Here is a 23,359-nt window from a genome sequence, read left to right as displayed (position 1 = left end):
ATTAAAAAAAATTATGGGTTTTGAATAATTAATGGTAATTATAAAAACAAATGGTATTGGCAAGTATGGTCCTAATACTCTTTTACCGGGGTACTGATTAGTGACTGCACATTAATTAAAACATGTTCTCAATCTGTTCAGTTGGAACATATTAGTTGAATGCTTTTATTTCATAAATTCTATAATCGGGGTACTTTATTCAAACCTGTAATATAAATAAACATTGCAGAGCACAGAAGTCGCTTCTGAAGTTCAGACGTGCAAGAGTTACATGTACCTATCGATGTTCAATCCATTTCTTTTACTATAATTCTATCCATATGATTCGAAAGTTTCTTTTAAAAGTTAAAGATGGCATAACCATGGAAATAATCTGTGATGGGGAAAAATGTGTATAGGAAAAATGTGTTGAAAACGAAATTATTAAATCAATAATGGTTAAAGTATTTAGTAACTGCAGATCGCTAGTTCTTACGCAATGTATCATTAAAATTAAAGTAAAATTACATATGGAGCTAACGGACATGGTAAAAAAAAAAGAGAGACTGATTAATGTTAATCCCCCAGCGTTTTGTACTAAAACTAAATCCTAAGGCATTTTAAGATGGCGGTATTATAGAACACTCAAGTCTTGTACTGTCAAATAAAATCGTTCGTTCATCGAAGTGAATTTGAATGGGAAAAAGTCTCATAATATTTATCATAATTCACAATATAATTTTCCGATCTTCTTCGTGTAATTGACTCGCATGGACGATGAATGAAAACCCCGTATGCATTGGTATGCTGATCGTTTAAACACACATTATTGCGATCTACTCGATGATTTTTTTTTCCCGTGAATTAGAAACTACGCCCCCACTTACAATTATCATGCATGTGTACGTGTAGTTTAAGATCCATAAAACAATTACCACCTCGATAAATACCAAAAAAATAAATTCTTGCAAACCCAGCTATTGTTTAGTCGGCTATTAAAAAGCTTGAAATAAATAAAAACATTAGCGATTACAACTGATTAAAACGAGCGAAAGATAGAGAGAAATTGAATAAAATGAAAGAGTTGACATGATTTCAAACCCATTTTTCTATTTATGACTATCAGAGTATACAATGTATTTTAACATCGAATGCCCGCGGCTCTCTTTCGCCACGTGCATGTAAACGAGAACTGGGCTACAACACTGACAGAGCTGGATGACGCTGTTTGCTATATTACAAAGATGTGAATTATAGTATATTTGAAATTAATAATATATATGTATTTATTAATGTTATTTGATTTTATATATAAAAAAAATAAATATAAGGAGATTCAAACGAGTGATGGTAAAAATAATATGTTCACAGCATGCGTAGTACGTACCTATCACAAGACTTCCTTCACTAATAACAATTATTTGTCGAAGTCCCCTTTCAAGAATTAATTAAATACAATAACAAGGGATAGAGAAATGTTTTTTTTATTATTTTAATTGTATTGATGCGTGAACAGGCCAAAGAAAGCGATTAAAATTCGAAATGATTTTACGCAACCGGTGTTTGGTATAAGATTATATAAAGATAGGTAAAGTAATCTTATTGATTTGATATAATTAAAAAAATAATTTCCCATTAGTTAATAGTTCTTTGTACAAGATAGATGTTAAACGCGATCACAGATACTTGCTTTGTTTATAACACAGGTGGCTAGTACACTGGTGACCTAGATCGGCAGCGTGGGATTAGCGCGTTATGTTACATAACTGAAAATATCGAACTGAAACATGGAGATCGTAATATGCGTACAGCTAATGATGTCAATTATTCAACGCATACAGTTTAAAATTACTTACATAGTTTGTTGTAATAAGAAATGTAGGTCGATATATTAAATATTCCCCGCTTTTGAACACTATTAAACTAACAACAACGAAAGAAGAAAAGAAAGTTAGACTAGTTGTAATAAATCATTTAATAGTGAACCATAAAGCACGTTTAAAACCTTATATAAAAGAAAATTAACATTAAATACTGCAGGGTATATAATTGATGGCAAGTCTGTTTCAGTTATACACATGAAAAGGTCTGATTTCCTATCCGAATGAAAAACGCTACCTGTTTACCTGGCCTGCTTTGTACTACGTATTGCGCAATACCCCGGGTATAATCGAACACAAAACATTTTCATCAGATCAAAAAGGTGTCAAAGAACAATTTTGTCCGTAAAATCCAGTTCGAAATATTTACCGTTTTTGAGTTATAAAGCAAAAACTTTCAAGCGCACTAAATCCCTAATCATAGGGGCCAGCCCCTTTTGAATAATATTATATGAAAGATCTTGCAATTATGCACAACTTTTGTTCAACATGTCTTCACAAAATATTTTTAGTTTTCAAGATAAAAAGGAAAACATGTGTTAATTTTCGCTCTTTTAGGCATTCTAATTTTTGACCCCTATATAGCGCCATTTTGTATCGAGAAATCGAAAAACAAAAACCGATGTGCACAACTTCAATCCTTCTATTATCTAAAATCAGTAGAATTTCTGCTCCAGCTTTAGCCGTTTCTGAGCCTTTGTCTGGAAACGAAAGCCTATAAATTTTCGTTTAAAGGGAAATAACTCAAAACCGGAAGTGACTTTTTGAAATTTTAGGCAGCATTCTGGTAGAGTTTATAAACCTCTATAACCTCTGAAAATTTGAGCGAAATCCGTTGAGAAATGAGTGAGATATGAGGCCTCAAAGTTGCGGTCTAGGAAGCAGAAGAAAAAAAGAATAAGAATCTTGACCAACAGAATCAGTAGACGGTCTTCCGTTGGAAACGGAAGACCTTAATAATCTTAATCTTCAGAATCAGTAGAAGGTCTTCCGTTGGAAACGGAAGACCTTAATTACTAATGTAAAATATCGGGTGACCTCTGGTCCCCGTACTGATGTACAATATACGGTGTCCTCTCGTCACCCTACGGATGTACAATACTAGTATAAGGTGACCTCAGCCCCCCTACTTATGTACAATATAAGGTGTCCTCTGGTCCCCCTTCAGATGTTTAGTATAAGGTGTCCTCTGCCCCCCCCCCCCCCTACTGATGCACAATATAAGGTGCCCTTTGGTCCTCCTACTGATGTACAATATAAGGCATCCTCTGTTCTCTCTATTGATGTATAATATAAGGTTTTCTCTTTTCTCTCTATTAATCTCTATTGATGTACAATATAGGGTGACCACTGGTCCCCAAATGATGTACATATAAGGTATCCCCAGTTCCCCTCTTTTATGTGCAATAAAAGATTACCTTTGGACCCCTATTGATTTAAAATGTAAGGTCACCTATGATCCCTCTGATGATGTACAATATAAGGTGACCACTGGTCTCCCTAATGATGTTAAATATAAGGTGGCCTCTGGTCCCCCTACTGATGAACAATGTAAGATGATCTTTGATCCCCCTTTTGATGTACAATATGAGGTTATCTCTGGTCACCCTTTATCACTTTCACGTTTCTGCTAATATATATATTAGAAAGTTGAACTTTATAAAGTTATAAATATGATTATTTTGGAGTAAGACAAAGAAAATTGTCTATCATATAAAATTCAATTCATAGATAAGGTGACCCGAGGTCTCCGTATTGATATCGATGAATTTACTTTTGTGCCTTTAATGCCTGGAGAGTTCCTAGAATGTTTTATTACTACGCAAAATGACGAACTATTTGCGGGGGACCCCAGGTCCTAGTTTAGCGTACGTTTTATCCTTCTGCGAACGCTACAGAGGGGGTCACATGATCGCCAATATCACGTGATTCGCGCATGCGCAGAACGGTGGTTGATGTGCATTAAAATCGGAGAGGATTAATTCAAAATATAATTAACATTAAAACCAAATATTGTTTCTTGTATTGAAGTTATTCAATTAGTTTGCGAACTTTTTGATCACCCCTCGTATGTACTGATCAAGTGGGTGGAAAATTGGGTAGTCAAAATTAGACAGAAACAGAGGCCTAACGATTGACATGAAACACGTCAGAAAAAAAATACCTAATGTTAGATTATATCTGCTAGCAATGTCCTTATAATGACCATAAAAATTACGGAATGCAGGCTTAAAAAGAGGTTGTTAAAATCGCTGTAACATCAACTTATCTGTAAAAGCCCGTCTTGGTTAAAAAAATTGATCGTAATATTAAGAGTATGTTCGAGAGTATCATATGATATAGTTTTTCATATGGTTAATAAGTTGTTGTTGTTGTTGACCCTTATTGTCGATAGTAAGTAAAACATTCAAATATAAAACATATGACAGAATTTGTAGCATCTATTTCGAGTTTACTTGGATATCTCGCGTTGACATATAAATGGAAGTAACAATTGTTTATAATGGGTTTCCAGCAATCTCCTGGAATAACCGTTGTTACAAATTGTCTAGGTTATAAGCAGACATATTTTTGCAATTATGATATGAAGCAAAATTTAGTTAAAAACTTCTACATAAAAAAAAGTCTCTTGACTTGGTATGTAACTCGACATTTAGATATATCGAAGACGTTTTATCAATTATTAACAATTGCTACTTCCATTTATATGTTTTAATGGCAATAATTGTTAATAATTGATAAAACGTCTTCGATTATTCCAAGAGATTGCTGGAAAAAAAAATTCGAGTAACTTTTTTAATATCAGCCTCAGTTTACTTGTCTATAGAATCAGAATGATTTGAGAAAATAAATTGCAGATGACCAATGACAAGGAATGCCTTATTATTAAAGAAGCACGGATCTATCATCTATCATGTGAAATAGTCTTTGATTGATTTATCATTCGGAATGTTTGTATAAAGTGATGAAAAGTCAAAACTTTTTAATGAAATTGATCTTGGTAAACTTTTTTTGATTTCAATTTTCTACAAGTTCCTTGTAGTTTTATAAGATGTTTGATTTGTTTTTTAGATGTTAATATTGCTCGAAAGATCAATAAACAATTAGGTATTCAGACATTTGCTAAGATAATTTTTTTTCTTGAAATAGACTATTCAAAGAATCTGAATGGTAAGGGTAACGATAAGTTACAGTTACCGTCAACATCTAATTTCTAAGTTCCTCTAAACTGCAATTACAACAATAAGCTTACAAAGGAAGACAATGTTATTACTTGTTTATGTGAGCTGGGACCAATACATAATTGATCTAGCAATCAAACTATTTTTCCCTTCTGAATTATTGAAAGTAAAAGGATACTCGATTTTTATATCGTTCCTCATCATTCTGCATGTTTAACATGAAATTTAATATTTCATCCTGTAATTTTCATCCATTTTGTCAACTGAAGTATCAACGATTACTTTTCCCATATTAGACCTATCGACAATCATAATCGTCGAAAAAATCCATAACACGTATCATTTACCGCCAGTCGAAGGATTGTGATTCCTTTTGAACTAAGTGATTTAACAATATTCATGTTAAAAATGAAGTGTCAAGTACTTCTGGATTATAGTTGTACATTGGGGAAGCATACAAGGGTGGTTATTTTAGATTTATGTTTTTTAATTAAATTAAAAAGTTTGATAGCAATGATGGATGAATATTTGCAAGAAATACAAGGTGTTGACTTCGAAGGGAACTATGGTGGAATGCAAGACTGACTCTTTCGAGGTTTATGAAAATTAAATGTTTACGAAATCAAAATTAAATGTTTACGAAGCCTATTCTTTTGTTGGAAGATTTGGTTTAAGGAAAAGGCGGATTGGATTGCTTGAGAATAGAAATTAATTGATAATTAAAAGTATATACATATATAAGAAAATAAATGTAATCATAAATAATCTTTATTTTTAGATATATATGAAATATAAATACTAGTATATAAAAATTCAAATATGAATAAATAACAGCAATAAACAATAATAAGCAATGGTGATAAAATAAATAAATTGGCTTTCAAGAAAAGTGAAGGTCAATGATAAGAGTGACGGGGAAGATAGAATAACCCAGATTTTCTCGGTCCGAAGACCGCCCCTTTTACCTTCAGAAATAAATAGTGTTCTTCATTTAATATATATTTCAGACAGAAGCACTCAAACAAACGCGTTGGTCTAAACTTATGAAAATGATGGACTGTTTTGACAAAATGTAATAAAAGAGAAAAATCTTTTTAGGTTCTTTGTTAAAATTTTTATATAAAATGTTAGCTGATTTATTCTTGTAGATTGTTAATATCGGTTAACTAAAATTTAAATCACTGTAAAATATTTTTGTGAGACCTTTTTACATTAATTTTACTACACCAGACAAAACGAAAGTAGATTTATTATTTTCAAAAAAAAACATATGTCATATGAAGTTGGATATTTCATTTTCATTTTCCCCCAAGTATTTTTAATATTTTCCTGTAATTCTTTCAGGCGAGTGATTTTAAGTCGAAGAATTTAAACATCGACAATGGCATATGTTTTTTTTTATATATAATTTTCATAATATGTTTTTTTTTATATATATATAATTTTCATAAAATTTAAAAACTACAGGGTCAAGGGCATTCGGTTTCATAGAAAAGATATTTGCTAAAATGAAAGGGAAAACTTGAAAACAAGACCAAAAGTCCCAGGCGAAAGGGATATGCTTAGGTTTTTGCATTTCATTTTCCCTCACTTATGTAGAAGTAATGGAATATCTGGAGATAACGAACAGTAATCAAGCTAAAAAGTTTATAAAACAATACAAAATAGGAGCGGAACAAACACGGACCTCCAAAACATCATAGGTGGGATCGGGTGCCATGGAGGAGTGAAGCATCCCCTCCCGACCGGTCAAACCCGTTGTGTGCTCCTTGTCATGATCGGGAAATATTTGACTCGATAAATTGTATTTGGTGACAAGGTCATTATATCGACCATAGAACTTATGAAATGATGACTTTTTAAACGAGACTGCTAGCTGATTTTCTTGTTTCATCAACTTGTTTTCAATACTTTACCTCGTTTTAGAAATTTTCCATACGTAGAGATTGCTCTTGCGTATCGAATCAACTGAGAGATATAAACCCCGTTTTCAGTGATGAAGGAAATTTTGTTATAAGTAGGGAAAGTTAGTTAAAAGTTAGTAATCACGTTTATCATAAAGCTTGGTTGTTAATTACCGCTCACGTCTTCAGGTAAAATATCCAAAAAGAAACAGATGTATCAACTTGTGGTATCTTTTATCTCAAGCTCACCGGGAAAAAGATCACATGAAGGAAAAACCATTGTAAACTGGTGACTTATTGTTACAGAACAATAAGAGGTCTTTCCACCTTTTTTTAATTTTCAAATTTGTTTTACATCGATTTCAAAAAATTTAAAATTCCATAAAAAAGAAACCAAAAAGTCTTAAAGGAAAAAAAAACAAAATTAAAAAAAAAGTGGAATGCCCTTTACCTTTGCCCTTTGGGAAAAACATTAAGGTCAAAGGTCAAGGGTCACAATACAATTGCCCATGTTTACATTAAGTTTTAAGTTATAAGGTTTAATAGTAAGTACATAGAATTTAAAGGGGAAAATATATAAGGAGTCATAATCCTTTCGCACTTATACAGTGAAGTTAGGCCTAAAGCTCCATAAACATTAGTGAAGGTTTGGTGTCTCTACGGTTAAGTTTCGGAGGAGTAGCGAAAACAAGATTTTTTGCAAAAGGGGAAAAATTTTTAAAAAGGGGTTTAAATCTTGGGGGCAAGAATGAAACATTTTTAAGAGTACATATCAATGATGCATAGACATTAAGTATATGTTGAAAACAAAAAATATAAAAAGAGCTAATTTTCTCGTTTTTGGAATGACCTTGACCTTTGACCTTTACATGAATTTTAAGGTCAAATGTCAATGAATCTTATGCATTTGGCCCATGCTTAGATTTGTTTTTTAAAAAAATTTACTTATTTGTAAAATTCAAAAAGTTTCAGGGGCAATAACTCAAAAAAGGGGTAAAAATCTTTGCAATAATAATTAAAATTTAAATTAGTCAAAACATTGGTGAAATTTTATACCTCTACGGTTTACAGTTTTGAAGGAGTAGCGATAACAAGCATTTCGGGGAAAGGGAAAACTTGGAAGGGGTCAAATTTTAAACAAGGGCTGTCGTTTTTCAGAAAAACTTTTTATATCCAGTTTCATGAACTATAAAATTCTTCGAAAATTTGGGTTTTAAAAGCCCGGGAAGAAAAAAAGAAGAACTAAACAATTTTTTCTAACAATTAACGGCTTTCCATTTTTTTAATTTTCATGTCATTTGAATAAAAAAAAAAAAAAAAAAAAAAAAAAAAAAAAAAAAAAAAAAAAAATTTCTCCAGCTGGGCTTGAACCTACAACCCTCAGTTTGAAAATGGAAGCTAACCATTGAGCCATAAGTTGTACAAAGAAGGTATTTTGTAAACTTTATTTTTTAAGGGGGAAAGAGGATACCTGTATTTGGGGAAAAGAGGTAAATTTTCTTAAGAAACTGAGATCTTGCCGGTTTGATGTGATATTGTATGTGGGAAAAATATTAGAAACTAGGAGACTAATTGTTCACTGAACAATTAACGGCTTTCCACCTTTTCTAATTTTTCATGTCATTTGAATTCAAAAAAAAAAAAAAAAAAAAGCCCTTAGCTGGGCTTGAACCTACAACCCTTAGTTTGTGAGTGGAAACGCTAACCATTGAGCCATCAAGTCGTACACAAGTAAGCGTATTTTGTAAATTTTATTTTTTAAGGTGGAAGGGGATATGTATTTGAGGAAAGTACCGTAAATTTCTTAAAAAATGAGATCTTGCCGGTTTGAGGGATATTTATGTAGGAAAATGATTAGAAAATTTAGGGGAACTTTTCAGGAAGCAATGACACTTATCATATACAGAGTGTAAAAGCGAAATAATACACGTGGTCAGTTGCAGAGGAAATTCAAAATCCCGGAAAAACAGTGAATACATGGTTTTTTTTCTACACTATACTGTAAAAAGGGGGGATCTCTTTTATTTAACCATCTAAATTGCGGGGAAAATTTATTTGTTAAAAATGCTATTTCCGAGTTTTAAATTTTAAATCTAAATAAAATTAAAATAATTCCGTACACCAAAGAAAGAAAATACTTGGTTTTAAAATGTCGTAATAGAGCAAGAGAATCAATGATATTAACAATAATTGCAGAAATAGCCAATACGAGTTTTAATTAATTTTTATGCTAGAATAATAAATTTCAGACAAAAAAAAAATGGATTTTGGTATTCACTATAATTTCAAAATACTTTAAGACTCACCTTCAAACTCTCAGGACACTTTCTTTCAGGTCTTTTCTGCTTTTTACGAATCTTATACGATATTTGTTTCGTTTGCTTGTAGACATTTTCTCTAAGTTGGTGTAGATTTTCTTTTTAAAGGGGGGGGGGGGGGGTTAATTTTATAAGCATTTGTTAGAGGATGGTTGTAAAACCCCCACACCTTTAGCTTTATTGTGACCTTTGGGTCAATGGGGCCAAAGAACAAGGTCATTTGTCAAAGGTCAAGGTCATGAAAAGATAGAGAGGTAAACTTGAGATTAACATTGAAGCTGAATCGAAAAGGTAATGAATATTTCTTTATGTACTTTTGAGTAAAGGTCAAGGTCAGAGGTCAAGGTCAAAATCAAATTTCAAGGTCAAAGGTCAAGGTCATTTGAATTTAAAACTTAAATTGACAATTTCTTACTTTTCCCTGACCTTTTTCCTTTGACCTTACCCATTTTCAAGGTCAACGGTCATAAGATCTCATGCACTTGGTCCCATATCTTTTCCACTTGTCCTTTAAAAGTTTAGAATTTTTCTTGTTAGCTTTAAAACTTTAGGGGGAATAACTCATTGAAAGGAGTCACCGAAAACTTTTGCAATGAATAATTCCGGGTTCTAATTTTTGAAGACATTGGTGAAGGTTTCATACCTCTATGGTTTACGGTTTAAAAGGGGTAGCGATAAAAAGATTTCTTGCGAAGGGGCAATAATTTGAAAGGGGTCAAAGTTCAAACATGGGGGGGGTTTTTGGAATAACTTTTAAAATAATATCATGAACTACAAAGTTTTTCGATAAGTCTTGCGGTTTCAAAAATGGGAAGAAAAAAATTTAAAAATAATAAACATAAGCATTTCAAGAGGTCTTCCACAAAAGGTGGGAAAAAAAATAATAATAACTAAACTTATTGTTCAAAAAACAATAACAGGGCTTTCCCCCTTCTTTGAATTTCAATTTTGTTTTAAAATTTAATTCCATGAATAAAAAAAAATTGTCTAAAAGGATGGCAAAAATTAAAAAAAAAAAAATTTTCCTTACCTTTACCTTGAAAAAATATTCAAGGTCAAAGGTAAAAAATCAATTGACCCCCTGCTTCTACAACTTATAGTTTTAAATTATAAGGTTCAATAGGAAGTACAAAGAAGTTAGAGGGGAATAACTCAAAAAGCTGTCATCAGATCCTTTTGCATTATATAGTGAAGTTAGGTTTTTGACCCTTAAGACATTATGAATGTTTAGGTCTAACGGCTATGGTTTTGGAAAAAGAGCGATAACAAGGTTTATTGCACAAGGGCAATAACTTTTTAAAGGGTCAATCTTTGGGGACAAAAAAAAAATTTAAAAATTTTAAAATAATATTAATATAAAAAAAAGTATATGTTGAAAGACAAAAGAATATAGAAAAAACTTAATTTCTCATTTTCTGAATGACCTTGACCTTTGACCTTTGCATGAAATTTTAGATCAAAGGTCAATAAATCTTTTGCATTTGGGATGCTCTATCACTTCTCGTTTTGAAAATTTTTAATTATTTCTAAAAATTCAAAAAGTTTCAGGGGCAATAACTCATTGAAGAAGCAGAAGACTTTTGAATAAAGGATCCCCTAATCCTCTCAATTAGTCGAAGACTTTAGTGACGGTTTCATATTTGTACGGTTTATGGTTTCGCAGTAGTAGGATAACAAGGTTTTCCGCACAAAGGGCGATAACTTTTAATAGAGTCAATCTTACGGAATACAAATTGAATCTTTAAAATAGTTTTAATAGTACATATTAATGATGCTAAGCCAGTTTGTATATGTTAAGAGACAAAAAAGATATAAAAAGAGCTTAATTTCTCAATTTTGGAATGACCTTGACCTTTGACCTTTACATGAATTTTAAGCTCAAAGCTCAATGAATCTATTCAGTTGGTCCCATGTCTCTATCACTTCTCGTTTTGAAAATTTTTAATAATTTCTAAAATTCAAAAAAGTTTCAGGGGCAATAACTCATTGAAGGAGTTACCGAATACTTTCGCAATGAATAGATTCCAGAGTCCTCTCAATTAGTCGAAGACTTTAGTGAAAGTTTGGTGTCTATACGGTCTATGGTTTCGGAGGAGTAGCGATAACAAGCATTTCTTGCGTAAAGGGAAATAACTTCGAAAGGGGTCAAAGTTCAAACAAGGGCTGTCGTTTTTCAGAATAACTTTTGATATCCAGTTTCATGAACTATAAAGTTTTTCGATAAGTCTTGCGGGTTTGAAAAGTCCGGGAAGAAGAAAGAAGAATAACTAGGAGACTTATTGTTCAAAGAACAATAACAGGTCTTTCCACCTTTTGAATTTCAATTTCATTTATAATTTATCTCTTTAAGATTAAATTTCATAAAAAAGAAACCAGGAATGGCTTAAAAGAAGAAAAAAATAAAAATTTTAAATATTTCAGGTGACCTTGACCTTTGACCTTCAAATCATATTCAAGGTCAAAGGTCAAGGGTCACATTGTAATTAACCTCATGTCTCTATGACTTATAGTTTTCAAGTTATAAGGTTGAATAGTAAGCACAAAAGCAATAAAGGGCAGTAACTCATTCAAGGAGTCACCAGATCCTATTGCGCTTGAACATAAAAGTTTTGCCTAAAATCCCATCAGACATTTGAGAAGTTTTCATGTCTTTTCGGTTTACAGTTTTGGAGCAATAGTAAATAAAATGTTTTTTGCACAAGGGGCAATAACTTTTAATAGGGTCAATCTTAAGGGACAAGAATGAAATGTTTGAAAAAGTTTTAAGAGTACATATTAATGATGCATAAACATTAAGCATATGTTGAAAGACAAAAGAGATATAAAAAGAACTAAATTTCTCAATTTTGGAATGACCTTGACCTTTGACCTTTACATGAATTTTAAGCTCAAAGCTCAATGAATCTTATGCAGTTGGGCTCATGTCTCTATACGTTCTCGTTTTGAATATTTTTAATTATTTGTAAAAATCAGAGACTTTCAAGGGCAATAACCCATTGAAGGAGTCACCAAATACTTTCACAATGAATAAATTCTAGAACCCTCTCAATTAGTCGAAGACTTAAGTGAAGGTTTCATATTTGTACGGTTTACGGTTTCAAAGTAGTAGCGATAACAAGGTTTTCCGCACAAAGGGCGATAACTTTTAATAGGGTCAATCTTACGGAATACGAATTGAATCTTTCAAATAGTTTTAAGAGTACATATTAATGATGCTAAGACAGTTTCTTTATGTTAAGAGACAAAAAAGATATAAAAAGAGCTTAATTTCTCAATTTTAGAATGACCTTGACCTTTGACCTTTACATGAATTCTAACCTCAAAAAAGGTAAATAAATCTTATGCAGTTGGTCCCATGTCTCATCACTTCTCGTTTTGAAAATTTTTAATTATTTCTAAAATTCAAAAAGTTTCAGGGCAAAATAACTCATTGAAGAAGTCAACGAAGACTTTTGCAATGAATAGATTCCAGAATCCTCTCAATTAGTCAAAGACTTTAGTGAAGGTTTCATATTTGTACGGTTTATGGTTTCGCAGTAGTAGCGATAACAAGGTTTTCCGCAAAGGGCAATAACTTTTAATAGAGTCAAACTTACGGAATACAAATTGAATCTTTAAAATAGTTTTAAGAGTACATATTAATGATGCTAAGACAGTTTCTTTATGTTAAAAGACAAAAAAGATATAAACAGAGCTCAATTTTCTCAATTTTGCAGTTACCTTGACCTTTGACCTTTACATGATTTTAAGCTCAAAGCTCAATGAATCTTATGCAGTTGGTCCCATGTCTCTATCACTTCTCGTTTTGAAAATTTTTAATAATTTCTAAAATTCAAAAAGTTTCAGGGGCAATAACTCATTGAAGGAGTCACCGAATACTTTCGCAATGAATAAATTCCAGAACCCTCTCAATTAGTCGAAGACTTTAGTGAAGGTTTCATATTTGTACGGTTTACGGTTTCGAAGTAGTAGCGATAACAATGTTTTCTGCTCAAAGGGCAATAACTTTTAATAGGTCAATCTTACTCAATACGAATTGAATCTTTCAAATAGTTTTAAGAGTACATATTAATGATGCTAAGCCAGTTTGTATATGTTAAGAGACAAAAAAGATATAAAAAAAGCTTAATTTCTCAATTTTGGAATGACCTTGACCTTTGACCTTTACATGAATTTTGAGCTCAAAGCTCAATGAATTTTATGCAGTTGGTCCCATGTCTATCACTTCTTGTATTGAAAATTTTTAATTATTTCTAAAATTCAAAAAGTTTCAGGGGCAATAACTCATTCGAAGAAGTCACCAAAGACTTTCGCAATGAATAGATTCCAGAATCCTCTCAATTAGTCGAAGACTTTAGTGAAGGTTTCATATTTGTACGGTTTATGGTTTCGCAGTAGTAGCGATAACAAGGTTCTCCGCACAAAGGGCGATAACTTTTAATAGGGTCAATCTTACGGAATACGAATTGAATCTTTAAAATAGTTTTAATAGTACATATTAATGATGCTAAGACAGTTTGTATATGTTACGAGACAAAAAAGATATAAAAAGAGCTTAATTTCTCAATTTTGGAATGACCTTGACCTTTGACCTTTACATGAATTTTAAGCTCAAAGCTCAATGAATCTTATGCAGTTGGTCCCATGTCTCTATCACTTCTCGTTTTGAAAATTTTTAATTATTTCTAAAATTCAAAAAGTTTCAGGGCAATAACTCATTGAAGGAGTCACCGAATACTTTCGCAATGAACAGATTCCAGAGTCCTCTCAATGAGTCGAAGACTTTAGTGAAGGTTTCATATTTCTACGGTTTACGGTTTCGAAGGAGTAGCGATAACAAGCATTTCTTGCGAAAGGGGCAATAACTTTGAAAGGGGTCAAAGATCAAACATGGGGGTCGTTTTTCAGAATAACTTTTAATATCCAATGTGATGAACTATAAGGTTTTTCGATAAGTCTTGCGGTTTCAAAAGTCCGGGAAGAAAAATAATAATAATAATAATAATAATAACATAAGCATTTCAAGAGGTCTTTCCACAGAAAGGTGGAAAGACCTAATAATAAACATAAGCATTTCAAGAGGTCTTTCCACAGAAAGGTGGAAAGACCTAAAAACAGAAGCATTTCAAGAGGTCTTTCCACAGAAAGGTGGAAAGACCTAATTAACAATACGTCGTCGATATAGCTAAATGTAGATTTGAAGGCCACAGCAAGTGTTTCCTCTTTCCACGTATAGGATTTTGGACAAATTCTGCTTCATATGAATACAGAAAAAGGTCCGCTAATAACGGGACTCAATTGGTACCCCATGGGAATTCCAACAGATTTTGGAGGACCTGGTCTCCAAAAATCAAATAATACTGTCAATCAGAAACTCGGGGATCTTTTTAATGTCAACTTCAGAGTACTTGTGTGTACAATCAGAATGATTTTAACAAAATAATTTTTCAAATGACCAATGACAAGGTACAAAATAAGTTTACGAGTTCCTTTTTTATTGAAAAAGTAACTGTCAATGATATGAAAAAGCCTGGTCTTTAATTTATCGTGGGATATGGTCGTAGGTTTTTACGGCTGTTGATTTTGGTAAATCTTGTGATATCAAAATTTCTAAAAAGTTCCTTGAAATTTTTAATAATTCCACATCTGCTTTATACCACTTCTCGAAATATATGTTGCACAGTACTCGTCAAGTTTCTCCTTCACTACTGTTAATATCTTGTGAGATGTAAAGAAAGAGGCTTGATTGAATATTTACCGGTGTCGTATAGTGAGACTTCCCCCATGGTGAGGCTTCCCCCGGAAGGCTCACTATATAGTGAAGTCTTCCCCCCCGCAAGGCTGGCTGAGATACAGTGAGCCTTCCCCCCAAGAATGGCTATATAGTGAGACTTCCCCCACGGAAGTTTCACTATATAGCCGTTCTTCCGGGGGGAAGGCTCACTTTATAGCCAGCCTTCCCCCATTCATAGCGAGACTTCCCCCTCTTATTATAGTTTCTGGAACATTGTTTTATTATTTTAAAAAATTCTAACAGTGTTAATTTATGACGAAATTATCCTCCATATATATACATGTATTTATATATTTATTTTATATGCATGAACAGTTTGAATATCGCTTTAACTGTTTGATATCCGTTATAACATATGCATGTACATTGAGACGATATAATATATATAATATGTCTACCCTTTCCTTTACATGTATTGATAACGAATAATTTTATTAGTTCACGAGTCACTTAAATATGAAATGTTCTGATTGTTTTCAGCATTTGAATAAAATAATATTGATAGCATAGTTTTGTTTGTTTGTTTTTCTGTTTGTGTATGAATTGATGTATGGGTGTGATGAGCAGGGGATGCACACATTTTCATGCAATTTTCCGGTCATAAATTTAAAAAAAGGGGTGGGGTTAAGCCCATTCCATGCATCCGGTGCCTTTGCTAAAATATGCATGACAGTCAGAATTTGATTTAAAGTGTATTAGAACTCAAATCCATCTTATTTGATTTTATAGTGATGTAATTTCATTAATATCACGCAAATTTAATTTCAAAATGAAATACAAATCCTAAAAATGCTTTATGAAATTTATAAAAGTTAAAAGGTCCCTAAAGCATACAATAAATATTTAATTATGTCAATGTACATGTATATAAAATCCAAACCGAAAACCGAAGGGGGAATACTCACTATGATCATTATGGGGGGAAGTCTAACTATATAGCCATATTTCTCCCCAGGGGGAAGACTCACTATATAGCCAGACTTCCGGGGGGAAGGGGCCACTATGGCGGAAGTCTCACTATATGACACCGGAACCCGCGTTGTGTCTTTATTCATTTTTACAAAGTTTCGGAATCCAATATATATATGGCAATTCAAATTCATTTTGGTTCTTTGGGATCTTTAAAATATTCAATAATGACGTGTTTTTGAAGAATTTCTCCCTTAGAAAGGGAACCATGAGTATAAGTTGGATTAACACTTGTAGAATTAAATTCAAGTTCCTCTAAAATACATTTTATAAAATTAGCCTTACAAAGACAATTTTGTGATCGGCTTTGGCAGGGACCAGTACGTACTGATCATGTAATCTATCTAATTATTTTTTCACGTCTGGCTTATTGAATACAGGATAGTTGGTTTTTATGCTGCCTCTCAATCGCTAAATGCACGATTTTAACACACAAGACTGGACCCTATAGTTATTAAGAATATTACTTGCATTAACCGCGTCAATTCCTTTGTTGGCATATTGAAGGAAAAAAGCGGATTTTCTTCAGTAAAATGTGGGTGTTTAAAAAGCCTGATTCGTAATATCCATAATCACAGATCTGAGTCTATATTCTAGTGTCAAGGAATCAAAAACTGAATTTTCATTGATCTTTTTAAGAAGACTATTTAAAAGTTTCTAAGAAGTTCAAGGAACCAGTTTATTTTTGTTGCCAAAGAGCCATTTAAGTGATTATTCCTAAACCTTATCTGACATTTACAGAATACCACTGACCAATCTTATTCTAATGCAAAAGAAAAATATCAGTGATCGATCTGAAAAGATCTATGATACAATTCTGTGAAGGCATAAGATATAGATACCTGAAAATTCTACGTGGATAAGATACCTAGGAGTAGTAAGCTTACCTTGTTGACTTAGACCCCAATATACTACTCTGGTGGATGGAACATTTAAAAGTCAAATTCAGTATAAAAACAAAGTCTAACAATTGGTATGAAAGATGTCAGCCAAAATCTATGATAGGTTACATTTGGAAAGAAAGTCATAATAACAACCATAGAATTTACGAAATACAGACTATGAACGAGATTGTTGACATTTCTGTAACATCAACTTAACTATCAGTTGTCTGCTTTGGTTTAAAAATTGATCGTACTTGAAGCATGATCTTGCCTATTGAAAAAATTTAGAGATGTGCACCATACACAAGTAATAGCAGGATATATTATTACTTAAATAATACTAAACAACATGGGCAATGCTATTATAATTACATAAAAAATATTATCAATAAAATGAAATAACCAAGATGTTAACCAAAATATTGATCAATATAATTCTCTAATGCATCCTTCATTAAATTTTACACACATGGTTTGAAAGCCCTGAGGTAAACATGGTGCAGTCTTCTTTAAAAATCATGTTTAAGCTTTGTTAACTCTACAACATCTGTTTCAGTCTGGAAAACTGGACTAAGCTACAGTGTAGGAGAATATGGAAGACAAGAAAGCTTAATCTTAAATTCTTCTTTCAAAACACTTTGAGCTAAGTTACTCTTATGAAGTAGAGCATTGTCATGAATAAACTTGTGTTCTTCAAACCTGACTTACGCCTGTGCTCAGACCCCCCCCCCCCCTTTACTTCAAAATGTTAATAACATCTTGTTTACGTTGAATATTTATGATTTTAAGGTAAAATCCTGATTACCATAAAATTTAATTGCTTTTTAATAAAAAAAAATAATAAGTTGAATACTCAAGTAATTCATAATAAAAATAAGAACAAAAAAGTTTTATCTTTTTGGTGAATCAGTTACTTCAGGAAAATTTAAAACTAAAAGTTAAAAAAATTTAAATGGCTATCCCCACAAATAAATGATTGCTGAGTCTCTCCAGTGAAGTCTGTATGTTATCAATGAAACAAATATATATTTTTGCATTCTGTTTTTTTTTATCAACAACTGCAGTCATGTTGTAGAGAACATTTTCATGTACTGATTATTATAATCTTTTAAATGTCCTTGACGGTATTTTATTTTAAAATCAATATTATTTACTAGTAAATAGGGCTGTGTATTGAGCAAAAACTTTCGATACAATACAATACAATATAATATTTTTTAAAGCGATATGCAATATATTGGATTCTAAAACAAGTCCATCAAAAAAGGCTTATTAATCATTTAATGCATGGATTTCATAAAAAATTTAGTGTTTTATTACCCATTTCAAAGTTCTTATCCCATAGTCAGTAAATAAAACACTTCAAATCGAAACTTTTAACGATTGTAAAATCACATGTTAAAATAAAATTGTTATGTATTTTATTATAACTATAAAAACTGTGTTAATTCTTTTATAAATCTATAATTAATGATCAGTTTTAATCAAAAAAGGTGAAATATAATCTTTGCTGATTATAATTTCCACCTTTTTAGCAGAATTAGAAGAAAAACTGCTTGTCCGATACGTATTGGGAGTTATTTTTCGAGAGGATATGATTCTTGAATATCGATACATATCGAAATATTGATACAGCCCTACTAGTAAAGTACAAATAGAGTTTTCTTATATTTTATTCTTAACAAGACCATTTTAAAGAAAATGTTCAATTACACAGTCTCTATTGTTAACAACACCCAATTCAAATGACAAATCACCTGGTAAATCTTTTGTGAAAGAGATACTAATTTCATAATATCTACACACATGCAGCATATAAGATGAAAATTCTTCCTGTGAGCATTTCACTAGTTATTGCTTTTCACAGAGTGAGTACTGTGTGAGCATTATTCATATAAATACATGTGTAACAAAATTACATTCCTTGATTACAACACTCAACATTAAGTAGAAGGTAGAGATCCCTCTTGTTATCCTGGCTTCTCCTTGGGCTGCTGTAGTGCCCTTTGTGCTGTCATTTCTTCGTGTAATAGAGCCATTCTTTTTCTCTGATAATGCTGCCAGTGCAGTAACTGTTGATCGTCTATAAACTTAGCACACTGAGAGTTCACCAACTCCTTACGGAAATGTTCATACTGCAACAACTCCAGGAAAAACAAACACTGGGGGTATCTTGATAAAAACCAGAAAAGTCCATAATCATGTTTTACTTCATCTCAAGATGAATTTAAAGTACTTTTAATTATAAGCATGCAAATTTCTTCATTTCAGGCATTATTTCAAAATAAGTATATGTCACCGGTGGTAAAAAGTCAAGTCTCTACCGGGACTCGAACCCAAGGCCTCTGGCGTAACGTGCCAGTGCTCTAACGAACTGAGATATTGAGACCCGATATATTGACTCCACCTTTTCACGCACCTGTGAACCTGGTGACAAGTACATTAAACAAGAGGCCCATGGGCCTTATAGGTCACCTGAGCATTATGCAACAACTTTCCAGTGATTGAATTTGATCCATGTTTTAAGCCAGATGCTATAGCATTTACAATTTTGATCATCATAACAATACACTTAGGTGTTGCTAAGTTTGGTTACTTAATACCCATAGGCAGGGTAGGGGAACAAAAAATGCATTTCAACAAATCAGTAATATTCAGCAATAATCAGTAGTGCCGCTACCACACATGAACCCTTGACTCTTAGGCCTAGATCCACACATTGCACAATTTTTGAAAAGGCATCCTTGCTTTTCAAAAGTATTTGATTAAGACCAAGGAGCAAATTTCAAACAATTCATTATTTTTCAGTACAGACCCCCCCTCTATGGTACTACTGATCCTGGGGCCTTGAAATTCACAATTCTGGAAGATAAGGGCCCTTGCTCATAACTATATAGGTAGTTCATATGCTTAATACCCAGCAGCAGAGAAGAAAATATTCAAAGATTTAATGTTTTTTCACTATATAATCAATACAGCCCCGCCCTAACACCAGAACCCCTGACCCTGGGGCCATAAAAATTTACAATTTTGGTAGAGGCATTCTTGTTCATCATAACTATGTACTTAGTTTGTTTATTTAATACTTTGGAGCAGAGAAGAAGATTTTCAAAGAATTCATGTATTTTCACTATATAATCAATAGAGCTCCGCCCTAACACCAGAACCCCCGACCCTGGGGCCATAAAATTCACAATTTTAGTAGAGGCACTCTTGCTCATCATATCTATGTACGTAGTAAGTATATTTAATACCTAAGAGCAGAGAAGAAGATTTTCAAAGAATTTGTGTATTTTTACTATATAATCAAAAGAGCCCCGCCCTAACACCAGACCCCTGACCCTGGGGCCATAAAATTCACAATTTTGGTAGAATACTCTTGCTCATAATTTTGGTTTTTGCCGTAGAGGCACTTGCTTCGCAAAAATATTTTTCTCATCATATCGCAAAATTTTGATGTACTTAGTAAGTTTATTTAATACCTAGGAACAGAGAAGAAGATTTTCAAAGAATTCGTGTATTTTCACTATATAATCAATAGAGCTCCACCCTAACACCAAACCCTAAACCCTGAAAAATTCACAATTTGGTGTATCATAACTATGTACATGTACTATGTAGTTTATATAATACCCAAGAGCAGAGAAGAAGATTTTCAAAGAAATAATGCATTTTCACTATATAATCAATAGAGCCCCGCCCTAACACCAGAACCCCTGACCCTGGGGCCATAAAATTCACAATTTTGGTAGAGGCACTCTTGCTCATCATAACTATGTACTTAGTTAGTTTATATAATACCCAGGAGCAGAGAAGAAAATTTTCAAATAAATAATGCATTTTCACTATATAATCAATAGAGCCCCGCCCTAACACCAGAACCCCTGACCTCTGGGCCATAAAATTCACAATATTTTGGTAGAGGCACTCTTGCTCATCATAACTATGCACTTAGTTAATTTATTTAATACCTAGGAGCAGAGAAGAAAATTTTCAAAGATTTCATGTATTTTTACTATATAATCAACAGAGCCCCGCCCTAACACCAGAACCCCTGACCCTGGGGCCATAAAATTCACAATTTTGGTAGAGGCACTCTTGTTCATCATAACTATGTACTTAGTTAGTTTATTTAATACCCAGGAGCAGAGAAGAAGATTTTCAAAGAAATAATGCATTTTCACTATATACTTATTTAGCCCCACCCTAGCACAAGAACCCCTTACCCCAGGGCCATGAATTTCACAATTTTGGTAGAGGACTCAGTGCTGATTACAATCATGCAAACAGTTTGACTGCTTAATGTCCAGGAGTAAAGAAGAAGATTTTTAAAGATTGCATTAATTTAAGTGGTTTTGGCCCCACCCCCCAGGCCCCAGGGGGGCAGGGATCATGAAATTCACAATTTTTGTTCCCCTTCACCCATGGATGCTTTGTGCCAAATTTGGTTGAAATTGGTTCAGTGGTTGCAGAGAAGAAGCTGAAAATGTTCAAAAGTTTACGACCGATTGACGACGAACGACGTACGACGAACGACGACAGACGAAAACAGATAGCAATAGGTCACCTGAGTGACTCAGGTGACCTAATAAAATGCAATAATTGCAAATTGAGAGCTTAATTTTGAAAAGAAAAGAACAATATTACAAAAAGAATTGAAAAATATTGGTAAAATAATTGATACAAGTCTTTAATAAAATATTCCTTGGATTTTCTGTTTCTTAAGTTTATGAATAATGTATAGCTGTGAAGAGATGATAAATAAAATTGGCCTTCTAAATAATCAATAATTGAAGCCTCACTTGAGATATTTAGCATATTTGGGATCTTTCCAATACTGCAGATACTTAAGGTAGTTTATAAAGGTAGGATCCTTGAAGTATCCTCTTTGAGCTAAAACTGAAAACAAAATTCTTCAATTAATTGCCACCATAAGTTTTCTTACATTTCCTGGTTACATATAATAAAGAAGTTAGCCATTAATACCTTTATGGTAAAATGAAGTTATTTCTTGTTTAACAGTTTTTCAGCTGAACAGCCAACTTCATATTACTGACTAGTCCCAAATATCAGACATTTACTGACTTTTTTTTTTTATTTGAAATATTATGTGCCAGGAAAACATGAACTGGCACCATTAAGAAAACTGGAAATTTTGTAGTCTCAAACCAGAGATAATTTCCGATACTAGTGAAAATTAAATGCCAAACTCACAACTTATCAAAAGCACAATGCTTCTAGTACTCACCAGTATTGATGAAAAGAAAATATCACACCACATTTCAATACAAGATTTGCAATAAAATGCACAAAATGAAAATACTGTAGACAAACTTTTTTCCACGGGGTCAAAATTCCACAGAATTTCAATTTCTGGTTTGTCACTATATGCCTTACATTTATATTAAGTACGCTTGGACAAATTTCCGCAGAAAATTTGTTACCGCGTACATAGCGTAAATTAATAGTAATACCACGTGGAAAAAAGTACTTCTACAGTAATTAAATCTCCACAGTCTGATAAAATGTTTTCATAAGATATTGTATATCTTTTAATCGAGCCATAAAAATGATGTTGCTAAGTACTAAAAGTATTGTACTATTGATAAGTTGTGAGTTTAACACTTTTAAAATTTTGTATTCAAGTATCGAAAAACAACCCTAGAATGCTGATTCAGTTAGATGCAGCGAATTTCAAGTTTTCGTAATGGGTCATCTCTGACGTTTTTATGGCAGATAACTTATCAAATCGTAAAAAGCCACGAAAATTCTTTTTAAAACTCTGAATACTTTCAAGAATAGACTAGACAACTTCTGGAAGGACCAGGATGTGCTCTATAATTACAAAGTAGACTTTAAAACCGATTACACTGGTAGTCACCCAAGTAGTCACAAAGCAAGGTTTGAGTCCGACGAAGAGGACCTTGACAGGACCTGTGTTGGAAAAATACCATAAGTAACCATAAGTAAGTAAAATGTGAGATATTTTGGACTAATTACTGACTTACAATTGAGGTAATTTGGATTTGCCAAACATTGCACAAATTCTAACTCTGTCTGAAATCGTAGCTTCTGTTGCTCCTCTGTCTCTAAAAATAATTCAGAACACATGAAAAAGAATTGATGGTTTCAGTCAAAGAATAAGTACACCAGAAAGGAAAGAAAAAGATTATCTCAAATGCAAAAATAAATGCATCTCGAATTTCCTCAGTTCTTTAAGTTGTATCTCATTCTTTTTAAAACGGTGATAGTTAATGTAAAAGAAAAATTTTTATAATCTAAAGCAGTGAAAAAAAAGACTTGGAGAATCATCTAAATATATGCAATTAAAAGGGAAAACCTTGTGGACTCGGCACAGAGCTTTGCCGGATGCTTGCCATTTTTGTTCCGGACAAGTGTAAAAATACAAATACGGATAATTTTCCACTCTTATCCCCCACCCACCACCC

At 32.6% G+C, this 23,359-nt stretch overlaps 1 protein-coding gene across 1 annotated transcript; it reads right to left on the bottom strand.

The window, feature by feature from the left end:
* Positions 1 to 18,567: 18,567 nt before the first annotated feature.
* On the bottom strand, positions 18,568 to 23,330 carry LOC134260431 (mediator of RNA polymerase II transcription subunit 31-like). The gene is made up of 4 exons (XM_062742991.1): positions 23,251 to 23,330; positions 22,919 to 22,999; positions 21,713 to 21,809; positions 18,568 to 19,082 (listed from the first exon to the last, which is right to left on the bottom strand). The coding sequence occupies exons 1-4, from the start codon at positions 23,288 to 23,290 to the stop codon at positions 18,881 to 18,883; spliced, it is 420 nt and encodes a 139-aa protein (XP_062598975.1). The 5' UTR covers positions 23,291 to 23,330; the 3' UTR covers positions 18,568 to 18,880.
* Between the last annotated feature and the right edge of the window lie 29 nt (positions 23,331 to 23,359).

The sequence above is a fragment of the Saccostrea cucullata genome, unplaced genomic scaffold (assembly GCF_032062105.1).
Source record: "Saccostrea cucullata isolate Sc308-1 unplaced genomic scaffold, CSIRO_AGI_Scuc_v1 ctg2771, whole genome shotgun sequence".
Taxonomy (NCBI): Eukaryota; Metazoa; Mollusca; class Bivalvia; order Ostreida; family Ostreidae; genus Saccostrea; species Saccostrea cuccullata.
This window is presented reverse-complemented; position numbering and strand designations above follow the sequence as displayed.

Excerpts from the sequence above, each read along its gene's own strand:
- LOC134260431 (XM_062742991.1), bottom strand. The coding sequence starts at position 23,290 with ATGGCAAGCATCCGGCAAAGCTCTGTGCCGAGTCCACAAG. Across the intron at positions 21,810-22,918 it reads AAATCCAAATTACCTCAATT|TTTTAGCTCAAAGAGGATAC; the intron begins GTAAGTCAGTAA and ends TTTTGTTTTCAG. Across the intron at positions 19,083-21,712 it reads AAATATGCTAAATATCTCAA|ATACCCCCAGTGTTTGTTTT; the intron begins GTGAGGCTTCAA and ends GTTTTTATCAAG.